Source organism: Acomys russatus, chromosome 28 (assembly GCF_903995435.1).
Source record: "Acomys russatus chromosome 28, mAcoRus1.1, whole genome shotgun sequence".
Classification (NCBI taxonomy): domain Eukaryota; kingdom Metazoa; phylum Chordata; class Mammalia; order Rodentia; family Muridae; genus Acomys; species Acomys russatus.
In genome coordinates this window covers 35385002-35396610 of record NC_067164.1, presented here as the reverse complement: position 1 = coordinate 35396610, position 11609 = coordinate 35385002, and the positions used below count along the sequence as shown (strand labels likewise).

General features: G+C 49.4%; 1 protein-coding gene and 1 pseudogene across 1 annotated transcript; both read left to right on the top strand.

Moving 5' to 3' along the window:
- Positions 1-1583: 1583 nt before the first annotated feature.
- Positions 1584-11039, top strand: Tsfm (Ts translation elongation factor, mitochondrial). The gene is made up of 6 exons (XM_051170576.1): positions 1584-1705; positions 1810-1986; positions 2778-2906; positions 4425-4547; positions 8675-8759; positions 10440-11039. The coding sequence occupies exons 1-6, from the start codon at positions 1652-1654 to the stop codon at positions 10850-10852; spliced, it is 981 nt and encodes a 326-aa protein (XP_051026533.1). The 5' UTR covers positions 1584-1651; the 3' UTR covers positions 10853-11039.
- Positions 3093-3686, top strand: LOC127210462 (40S ribosomal protein S20-like; annotated as a pseudogene).
- Positions 11040-11609: the final 570 nt, after the last annotated feature.

Below are 11609 nucleotides of genomic sequence, written 5' to 3'. Positions count from 1 at the left end.
GAGCCATCTCCCCAGCTCTGCAGAATGGACTTTTTTTTTTTTTTTTTTTTTTTTTTTGGTTTTTTTGAGACAGGGTTTCTCTGTGTAGCCTCGGCCATCATGGACTCGCTTTGTAGACCAGGCTGGCCTTGAACTCACAGTGATCCACCTGCCTCTGCCTCCCGAGTGCTGGGATTAAAGGCGTGCGCCACCAGGCCCGGCTCAGAATGGACTTTTAAAAATCAGATTCTTTGATATTTTTTAAGGGGAAAATGAGCATTAATTATCTGTCCTGCATCTCCAAACATTTAGCTATCCAGAGGGATGGCTACCAAGATGCCCCTGAGTACCTGTTTCTTGCCTGCTGAAATAAGACTGTTGCTAGGACAAGTCCTCCTATCCCTGAGCCTGGGGACAAGCAGCAGTACTGTCCCTTTAGGCTGTACCTTCTTCATCCTTCGCAAAGTTCAAGACCTGATCACAGACATCATGTTGTACCAAATTCTGGATTCTTCTGATCTACTCTGCTTTTTCCTTCCAAGTTCAGTTTTTCCTTCTTAATTTGTCTTGTCTTGCATCTTTGCCTCTGGAGCAGTCTGGTGAGGGCTCTTTTTCCTTCCGGTTTTAGTCAAACCATCTTCGGGGTGTCTGCCAACATTTTCTTAACCTCCAAGCCACTCCTCAAGCTCCTGCCATCTCCCCAAACCTGCTCTAATTAGCATCTACTGCCAGGACAAACGTCTCTGCTTGGTTCTCAGCCTGCACACGCATGCCCCCAGACGACCCGCGTTTCCTGCTCTGTTTGTATTGCGCTTCTAGCCAGATTGCAAACTTTGCCACTCTTTGTTCGCTAATTCTATGCCACCATTACCAACTTCCCTTCCTGACGCTCCCTGTCAAAACTCACTTTTTGCATCTGAGGGGGAAAATCCCCCTTTTCCTGAGCTTTCTGTTTGGATGTGATTTTGCTTGTCGGGAGATCTTTTAACTGTTTAGGGAGTCTTCTGTTGTCTTACCTGATTGTTATCTCCTCACCAATAGACACACTGGAGGACAGAGCTGCAGGCTATTCACTCCTAATTCTCCTGAAGCTGTCAACGGCTCCGGGCACACCAGTGCTCAGCAGATATTTTGCTAACTCAGTAATTCGGTTTGTAGAAGGAATTCTACCTCTCCAGGTGACCTTGGACAGTTTCCTGAGCCCACCCATCTTCCTCCCGTTTGTCCTGAGTCACAAAGGGACAATGAATATGAAAGTACATTGGAAATAAACATAAAGTATTACGTACATGTCTTGTGTTGTTCTTTTATGTTTGTTTGTTATTTTTGTTTTGTTTTTTTCGAGACAGGGTTTCTCTGTGTAGCCTTGGCTGTCCTGGACTCGCTTTGTAGACCGGGCTGGCCTCGAACTCACAGCGATCCACCTGCCTCTGCCTCCTGAGTGTTGTTATTTTGTGACAACTTTATCATGCAGGTTTTTTTGTTTTGTTTTGTTTTGTTTGTTTTGCCCCTGCCCCGCCCCCTTTTGTGAATAAGACAAACGAAAGAGGCGATTGCGTTCCTCCGGCCTGCAGGTGGCAGCATCCACGGATCCACTCGTCCTGGGAGGCGTTTTGTCCGTTGCGCCACGCCGTAGGCCGCCGTCTCGCCTGTGCGCCGGCGGACCCGAAGGATGTCGCTGCTGCGGTCGCTGCGCTTCTTCCGGGCCGCGTGCACCGGCCACTCGGTGAGCGTCCTCCTCTCCCCTCCTCCCGGCCCGGGCTCCGCTCCTTTCCCCCGTTTGCCGTCCTGCTCCCGCCTCGGCTCATCCCTCCCTCGTCCTCCCTCCAGGCGAGGACCGCCCTGCTTCAGCCGTCGCAGCCATGGCCCACGTTTCACGCGGGTCCCTCGATGTCGTCGTCTTCGGCCTCCAGCAAGGAGCTGCTCATGAAGCTACGGCGGAGGACAGGCTACTCCTTTGTCAATTGCAAGAAGGCTCTGGAGACCTGCGGCGGCGATCTCAAACAGGTGGGAGGAGGCGCTCGCCGTCCGACGTGGTGCTGCGGCTCGACCTCGCACTCTCCTCCTTCCCTGACCTGCTCCTTGCCCAGTGTGGCTACGGCAGAACCCAACGGGGAGAATTTGGCTTAAACGATAGCTTTACCCCTCCGCTTCATCGCCTTCCCTGGAAGCAATTGACTTAGAAACTCAACTAACTATATTCCATGTTACAGGGGTGGTGGGATATGCTGCCCGGAGATGAGTGTTTGGGTAAAATTTGAAGTCCGAGGCGCGCGCGCGCGCACACACACACACACACACACTCTCTCTCTCTCTCTCTCTCTCTCTCTCTCTCTCTCTCTCTCTCTCTCTCTCTCTCTCTCTCTCTGTAACTGTGGGCATTGTAGTTAATCCTTTCGTGTTGCGTCAGTGTTGTCTGTATAATGAAAACCACAATGGTCTCTCCGGTAGTGGGGTCGTGAAAACTGGAGTTATGCACGACGCATTGTGTAGAGCACTTAGTGGTACGTGAGTTTGTTCCGGGCTGTGGGGGTGCAGAGAACCATTGGGTTTGGCCATATCTTTTTGTTTGTTTTTGTTTTTTCGAGACAGGGTTTCTCTGTGTAGTCCTGGCTGTCCTAGACTCGTTTTGTAGACCAGGCTGACCTCAAACCTCACAGCGATCCACCTGCCTCTGCCTCCCAAGTGCTGGGCTTAAAGGCGTGCGCCACCCCGACCGGTGGGTTGGCCATATCTTAAGGCGTCATCCCTTTCTAGTTTCTGTGGCTGACTTTTTCCTCTTTGCGTTCTGTGTGTAGGCAGAGGCCTGGCTGCACAAGCAGGCGCAGAAGGAAGGCTGGAGCAAAGCTGCCAAACTCCAGGGGAGAAAGACGAAAGAAGGCTTGATTGGGTTGCTGCAGGAAGGGAACACGGCTGTCTTAGTAGAGGTGCGTCACCGTGGTGGGGGAATTCCGCGTTCTAGAAACAGCTGTGTCTTGGAGCGTAAGGTTTGTAATAGACCCTTTGGCTGCTAAAGGAATCTGTCTGAGGACCGGAAGTGCTGGTTGGAGTTAAGTTCCCAAGGCCTCCGTTATGTGTTGGGGTTTATGAAAAGAAATGCTTAGGTGTCTTTGATGGCGTAGCAACCTAGACCATTTTTCCTAAATGTGAGTCCAGTGCAGCCTGGTATCGTGGAGTATGTGGGCTTAAAAACTGGTAGCAGGCTTCCTGAGACGAGGTGGTGCAGTGGAGCTCTGTTCACTCTGCTCCCATACTGACTCACCGCTGTTCGCTGAGGAACAAGTCGTCGGTAAGGCAGCTGCGCTGAACCATGGCTTTTAAAGATAAGTCCGTGGAAAGACGCCCGTGGAGCCGTGGAACCCGAGGTGGCTGCCACTCACCCTATTCGAATCCCGCTCACCAGCTGCAGCGGGATGCCGCTGGAGAGGGTGTGTGCCGACTGGATCAGAGGCGCAAAGGAAAAGAATCTGAAAGTGAAAGGACCGGTGTGCGAGCTTACCGAGACATTGAGAATCACGAGAAAAAGGCCTTGTGGTGAAGGTTCCAGGACTTGGGAGTTTCCAGATGAGAATCCACAAGCGACTCATTGACTTACACAGTCCTTCTGAGATTGTTAAGCAGATGACTTCCATCGGTATTGAACCAGGAGTGGAGGTTGAAGTCACCATTGCAGACGCCTAAGTCAACTATTTTAATAAATTGACTTACCCAGTTTAAAAAAACAAAAAACCAGTAGCAGGGTGAGAATTGTGTTCTCAACACTTTGGGAGGCGGAGGCAGAGGATTACTGTGAGGACAGCAAGCCTACAAAATAAAATCCTGACCTCTTTACCCCTAAAAACCAAGAAAGTTAGTAGTTACTAGTATTGTATTACTCTGTGTATCGATGCCTAATAAGAAGAGGATTTGGAGGCGGCTGTGGGGTCATGTCTGGCGAGAAAGTGGGCACAGTAAGGCTTCAATGAAGGGCTGAGGAGAACAGTGATGGAAGTGGTCAGGAGGGAGGGCATGGCGGTACATGGGTGTGATTCCAGCACTGGGGAGATAGGGGCAGGAAGGTCGGTTCAAGGTCATCCCCAGCATCAAGGCCAGCCTGGGACTCTTTCACAAACTAAAAAGGTTTGGAGTTGGAAGTGAGTCAGGGCTGAAGTGATCTTGGGGCACGGCCACAGGCAGGTGGTGAGTTCGTAGTGAGTCCTTCAGTGTGTTCTGGATCCTCTGGGTATGCAGGCTGTGGCTGGCTCCCTGCCACGGCAACAAAACAGCTCTTTGTGTTTCTGCCTCCCCAGAACTAGGGACCTGCAGCTTTAAAGTCCCAGGCGGTTTGTTTCTGCTGAGTCTGCAACTTGTTCAGGCAATATCACGGCTTCGTGTCCGACCTGAAGGCAGGTTTAGAAACTGTCAGTAAACAGCTTGTATACAGCAATATCCATTTTACCCCACAGGTAAACTGTGAGACAGATTTTGTCTCCAGAAACTTAAAATTCCAGCAGTTGGTCCAGCAAGTAGCCCGGGGAACCATGCTGCACTGCCGGAACCTGAAGGACCAGCTCTCCACCTACAGTAAGGTGGGTTAAAGGTCGTCTCCGGCTTGCTGAATTTGTCTTCCACACCTTAAGGGTTTTTGTTTTGTTTTGCTTTTTCTTAAATCTTTTTGGGGGTATGTAATCAAGGATCGAACCCAGGAACTTGTGCACATTCTACCAATAAGCTGCACTCTTCTTTTTTTGGGGAAGGTGGAGGTAGGGTCGGGAGAGAGGGTTTGAGACAGGGTTTCTGTGTGTAGCTCTGCATGTCCTGGAACTCACTCTGTTGGCCAGGCTGGTCTTGAACGCAGAGATTGGCTTGCCTCTGTCTCCGGACTGCTGAGATTAAGGCTTGTGATGTTCCTTTTTTAAAAAATCTCTTCTCAGTTTCCTCTTTTGTTTAGGTGTATTTATTTAATGAGCTAGAGTGATTGTCTGCATGTATGTGTGCGCACTGTGTGCATGGTTGGGGCTCATGGAGGTCAGAAGAGGCTGTGGGAACCCCTGGACCTGGAGTTACAGGTGGACGGGTGGTTTGGTTTTGTTCTATCACCTTATTCTGCTTTATTAACTTTGTGTGTGTGTGTGTCTGCGCGCACACACTTGAATGTGGAATCTAGAGTTGACACTAGCTATCTCCCTCAATTTCACTCCATCCTTTTTGCTTTTTCTGAGGTGGTCCACTGCGTAGCCTTGCCTGGCCTGGGTCTCTTCGTAGACCAGGCTGGCCTCACACTCACCGAGATCCTCCTGCCTCTGCCTTGAACTCTGGAATTAAAAGCACATGCTGCTATACCTGGCTTCCACCGTATTTTTTAGGACAGGGCTCTGTGAACCGGGAGCTTACCCGTAGCTAGTCAGTGAATTTCAGTGATACCCTGCCAAGTAGTGTGAGGCCACAGGAGTGTGAGACTGCAGGAGTGTGCTGTCTCTTCATGTGGTTCTGAGGATCCAGCCCACGCTGCCTTACTCGATGACCCTGAGCAAACACACGCCCCAGGCTTCACTTCACTGTTGCTCATCTCTGCCAGTCACAGCTGAGCTCTTGGCCCAGCTGACAGCACTAAGTGTTCCAGTAAAGCAAAGCTTTCGTGTTCACGGCACCTGTCCCTTGTCTATCACAGGCTCCCTCAGCCCCTACTAATCAGAAAGCAGAGGCTCTTAATTCAAAATACCACATGAATCTAATAGAGTCTTTAAATGAATGATCAGGTGTGGGGAGTAGGGGGAGGGAGGGGGGGAGGGAGTACAAGCTACATAGTGAGACCCTGTCTTAAACAAAAGAAGCCAAACATACAGAGAGAGGTCACACAAAGCTAAATTAGACAAAATACAAATAATGAACTAAATACATGCGCACTATTTTGCTGGGCCCGGTTGCACAGCAAAATAATCCTTGCACTTGTTTTTTTTTTTTTTCCGGTTTTTCAAGACAGGGTTTCCCTGTGTAGCCTTGACCATCCTGGACTCACTTTGTAGACCAGGCTGGCCTCGAACTCACAGCGATCCGCCTGCCTCTGCCTCCCGAGTGCTGGGATTAAAGGCGTGCGCCACCACGCCCAGCTAATCCTTGCACTTGTTAGGCAGAGGTAGGTTAGGCAGAGTCCGAGGACAGCCAGGGCTACACAGAGAAACTCTGTCGCAAAAACAAACTAAAACAAAAGAACAGCAACAACAAAACCAGAACAAGCAAAAAAGGGTAAAATATTTTGATAACATGTACTGGCTGGTGTGTGGGTATGTACATGCATGCATGGGCAGACATGGAGGTCACAGGGTGGCTCGCAGCAGTCTCTCCTGCTCTTCCCCCAGGGCCTAGGCTGCCAGGCTTGCCAGCACACGCCTTCACTTACCACTGAGCTGTCTCTCTGGCCCCCTCTCATTCCATTTGAATCCCATTAATTTTTCCTATGTGAAGTTTATTTTATATTTATTTGTATGCACACGGGTGCCCACAAGGGCCAGAAGAGGATGTTGGATCCCTGGGGCTGGAGTTAAGGTGGTTGTGAGCTGCCGAGTCTGGGTGCTGGGGACTGAACTTAGGTCCTCTGCGAGAGTGCTGTGCACTCCGAGCCTGTGCTCTCTCCCCAGCCTGGAGTCCCATTCTCTTCCTTCCTTTTTTTTTTTTTTTTTTTTTTTTTTTGGTTTTTCGAGACAGGGTTTCTCTGTGTAGCCTTGGCCATCCTGGACTCACTTTGTAGACCAGGCTGGCTTTGAACTTACAGCGATCCGCCTGCCTCTGCCTCCCGAGTGCTGGGATTAAAGGCGTGCGCCACCACGCCCGGCTGTTCTCTTCCTTTCTTATTTATTTATTTGTTAGTTTTTTGAGGCAGTTTCTCTGTGTACCCTTGGCTGTCATGGAACTCACTCTGTAGACCAGGCTGGCCTCAAACTCAGAGATCTCCTGTCACTGCCTCTGGTTAGGATTAAAAGTGTGAGCCGGGCGTGGTGGCGCACGCCTTTAATCCCAGCACTCGGGAGGCAGAGGCAGGCGGATCGCTGTGAGTTCGAGGCCAGCCTGGTCTACAAAGTGAGTCCAGGATGGCCAAGGCTACACAGAGAAACCCTGTCTCGAAAAAACCAAAAAAAAAAAAAAAAAAAAAAAAAAAAAAAAAAAAAAAAAAAGTGTGTGCCGCCACCGCCTGCCTTCTTTTCTTTTTTTAAGAGTTGGTTTCATTTTATGTGTGTGAATGTTCTACCTATGTAGTGCATCACACGTGCGCAATACCTTCTCAGGCCAGGAAGGGCATTGGATCCCCTGGAACTGGAGAACTGAACGAGGGTTCTCCAGAAGAGCAGCTGCTGCTTTTAACCACATCTCTCCAGCCCCTGAGCCCAGTTGTTCCCTATTTATGTGGGTAAGCAGGCTCCTGAGTATGGTTTTATCCTAACTATTTATAAATTTATGTTTGCTTCAGGCCTACACGGTGACCTGTGGACTTGCTTTCTCACTCATCATGGGAACACTCTATAGCATTTCCTAAAGATCTCCCTTTGTTGAAACACTGTCTCATGCACACTTGGCTAGCCTTGGCCACCTGTGTAGCCATGGCTAGCTCCAAGCGTCTCATCTTTCTTTCTCCAGTAAGCCATGTTCTGCCATGTTCCCCGTTCTTTGTCTTTTTCCTAGCTGCATAATATTCTGTTGTGTGGCTGTACCATAGATTTTTTTTTTTTTTAAGTTGGTCTCCTGTGTTTGTGCATTCAGGCTGTTGCCAGCGTTCACTGGTTAGAAGTAATTGCTCAAGGAGTAATCTTGTGTATACGTGCTCTTACAAAAATTCATACTTTTGTGTCGTTGAAAGTTCATCATCAAGGACTGGAGAAGTGGCTCAGAGGTTAAGAGCACTATCTGCTCTTCCAGAGGTCCTGAGTTCAATTCCTAGCAACCACATAGTGGCTCACAACCATCTGTAATATATAATCTGATCTGGTGTTCTCTTCTGGTTTGCGTGAAGATAGTGTACTCACATACATAAAATAAAATCCTTTTAAAAAAGCCGGGCGTGGTGGCGCACGCCTTTAATCCCAGCACTCGGGAGGCAGAGGCAGGCGGATCGCTGTGAGTTCGAGGCCAGCCTGGTCTACAAAGTGAGTCCAGGATGGCCAAGGCTACACAGAGAAACCCTGTCTCGAAAAAAACAAACAAACAAACAAACAAAAAATCCTTTTAAAAAGAAAGAAAGAAAAAGAAGTTCATGAAGCTGGCTGTGGTGGTGCTTGTAATCCCAGCACTTAGGAGGCAGAGGCAAGAAAGACTTCCAGGAGTGTGAGCTCGGCCTGGGCTACATTGTGAGTTCCAAGCCATTCAAGATTACAGAATGTGACCCTGTCCCCTCAAAACCAGCACTATAAGAGGGAATGTGTCCTCAGACCCCAGTAGTAGAGCTGGGGGCCAAAGGCTGAGTGCAGACCAGCGTTGCTCTGTCCTTCCCACTGCTTGTGCAGCAGCACACACTCCTGGCGTCTGGGAACCCCTAAGAAGGTCGGCTAGAGGATGAGCCGAATGGAGCTAGGCTGCTGTGTGGCGGCGTTATCAGTTTTGAGCGTCCTTGGCTTTGCTGGAGGCTCTTCGCCTACTTTGTTGTAACCAGTTTCCTAGACTGAGGCCTGGGCCTGTTCTCGGGTTTCAGCAGGGCAGAACTGCTCACACTTGTCTCCCTGCTCAGGGCTTCCTGAACTCCTCTGAGCTCTCTGAACTTGCAGCTGCCGACAGGGAAGGCTCGCTCAAGGATCACTTGGCCTTAGCGATCGGTAAGTATCTGAGGGTTTTCTGCAAAGAGGAGGTTATGATCTGCCTCTAAATCTCAGTCAATAGCTGTGATCCCCTCTCAGGAGGTGGAGTAAATAGGAAGAAATATGTCATGTGCATGTATGAAATTCTCAATAATTTTTAAAAATTACAAGCTCATGTGTCTCTAAGGCAAGAGTATGGGAACATGGGTTGGCTTTTCTGGGGAGCAGTAGACACCAGAAAGAGCTAAAGGACGCACCATCTGCAGGCTGTATATCATCACTGTGTGACTAAACAAAGGTGGAGACAGTTGAGCACTTCTGTGTGTGTTGTGGGGAAAGGCGTACTACGGTGAGAGGAACCTTTACGGGTTGGGAGACGCTCAGCAGCTGAGCCCTGGCTGTTCTTCTTGAGGACCCTGGTTTGATTCCCAGTACCAGCGTGGTGGCTCACATACAGTGGAAGCGCCCTACATATAAAATAAAATCTTTGTTTGTTTGGTTTTGGTTTTGGTTTTTTTCAAGACAGGGTTTTTCTATGTAGCCTTGGCTGTCCTGGAATTCACGTTGTAGACCAGGCTGGCCATGAACTCACAGAGATCCACCTGCCTCTGCCTCCCCAATGCTGGGGTTAAAGGTGTGTACCACCACATCTATTTTAGAAATTTGATTGTGAGTTGATGAAGGTGGACATCTTTAGGAGACACTGGTGGGGAACCATGCCCTGGTCACTGTGGGGGCTCCAGTGGGGATCTTGCCACCTTTTCACATGTCCTGATGGAGAGAGAGAAGCAAGCTGGATTGGAATTGCTGGGAATTTTCTGTTGTCTGCAGCTGCTAGTCAGGGCCTAGTTCTGTGTGAGCAGCTAGAACAGCTGTATTAAGACATCCTAGAAGAAATGGGGGTTTTGGCTTCGTCAGCTTCTGGCAATAACTGTTGGGTAGAGTTCTGAACTATTTTTGTGTTTACTTGATTTCTGGATCTTTCTGTGGATGGCTTCTAGCTGTAACTGGCTAACCCCGCATCTTCAGGACACCTGCTTTTTAGCCTCCCGTCTTTTTGTTTCTTTAGGCTTCTCTTGAAAGGGAATCCTGGGGAAACAGGAGAAAACTAGGGTCTGTTTTTGGCTCTCATGAGGTTTTGTGACTCTCATCTTTGCACTTTGGTAAGCAGAGGATGGGACTGTCAGGCACCTACAGTTGGCTTCCTGGTGCTCTTGGTTACCGACCTTCCCCAGGCACTGTTGCTGTGTGTCAGTTGTGTTTGCTAGGGAGTGATGGGGTGGGGGAGCTGCACTGCTTTGAGTTGTGATTTCAGCTCTGGCAGGTATTGCTGGGTGGGCTGCTTGAATTCTCTCTGCCTGAGTCTAGTCTGGTGAGAACAGCTGGGTTCTGAGTGCCTGCTATGCATGAGGCCCACAGTGCCTTCCACTTGTCGCCTTCTTTATCTCTCCCAGTAACCCTGGGAGGAGGTAGTGTCATTTCCACTGTAAAGATGAGGAAACTAAGGCTGGACAATTGATGAACGCCCAAGGTCACAGAGCCTCCCCTCCCTTCTCCCGTTTCCTCCTCAAACTCAAGCTGATCTAGTGCAGGCATAGAAAGGTCACCGTGCACACTTGGGCTCCTCTGTGCCACGTAGGTACCGCCACAGTCATCACCATCCAGTGGTCACTTTTTCCTGTTTCTGCTCTTTTATAGGGAAACTGGGAGAAAACATGACTCTTAAGCGAGCTGCCTGGGTGAAGGTGCCGTCTGGGTTCTACGTCGGCTCTTACGTGCACGGGGCGATGCAGAACCCCTCCCTGCACAACCTGGTGCTGGGAAAGTACGGGGCCCTGGTCATCTGCGAGACCCCCGAGAAGGTCAGAAACCTGGAGGAGGTTGGCCGCCGCTTGGGGCAGCATGTGGTGGGCATGGCCCCTCTGTCTGTGGGCTCCTTGGAGGATGAGCCTGGAGGGGACACAGAGACCAGGATGCTGCCGCAGCCGTACCTGCTGGACCCTTCCATCACCCTGGGACAGTACGTGCAGCCCCAGGGCGTGACTGTCGTGGACTTCGTGCGCTTCGAATGTGGGGAAGGCGAAGAGGCAGAGGCAGCAGAGGCTGAATAGGGTTTTGGCCTTGGTGGAAATACTTAGTTTAGGTCTGGATCTTCTTATAAGAAGCCTTAATCCCAACACTCGGGAGGCAGAGGTAGGTGGATTGCTGTGAGTTCGAGGCCAGCCCGGTCTACAAAGTGAGTCCAGGACAGTCAAGGCTACACAGAGAGACCCTGTCTTGAAAAGAACAAAACAAGAAGAAGAAAAAAAAAGGTATTTTCTAAACCTCTTCAACCCTCATATATATTTTTTTTTTTTTTTCATTTTTGGTTTATAATGAAAGTATATATTCATGGATAAAGTTATTAAATAGCTATGTAATAAAGTAGAGCTTTTTCATTTGCATAATTCTGGACGTGATTTGAAACTTTGAAAACCTGTGTGTACATGTGTATGCACAAACACCAGGCATATGTGGTAAGCACTTTTACCCAGTTGGCTGTCTCCCCGGTCCCCAGTGTCAGTTTATTAGATTGTCCTGACAAAAATACCTCATATTCCTCTTTCATTCTGTCACATTTGGACCATGTGTCTCCCCTGGAACTTTCCCAGCAATGTGTTTCCTCCAGTCTGGATTTCATATTTGCTGACCTTGCAGCGTGTTGGGGACACATGGGTTCATTTTTTGGCAACTACAGCATGCTTTCTGTAGTGGTTCATACGTACACTAATATGTATTCCTGAAATGGCTGTGGGTGGCTGGTTCTGGGGATCTCTGGGATAGCTATGAGGCAGATTGTGACATTCTTGTGCCACAGACGGGAGTGAC

What these genes read in the sequence shown, in the direction of transcription:
- Tsfm (XM_051170576.1), top strand. Translation starts at nt 1,652, where the DNA reads ATGTCGCTGCTGCGGTCGCTGCGCTTCTTCCGGGCCGCGTGCACCGGC. An exon ending in ACACGGCTGTCTTAGTAGAG is followed by an intron (nt 2,907 to 4,424) that starts GTGCGTCACCGT and finishes TTTACCCCACAG; the next exon opens with GTAAACTGTGAGACAGATTT. An exon ending in AGCTCTCCACCTACAGTAAG is followed by an intron (nt 4,548 to 8,674) that starts GTGGGTTAAAGG and finishes CTCCCTGCTCAG; the next exon opens with GGCTTCCTGAACTCCTCTGA.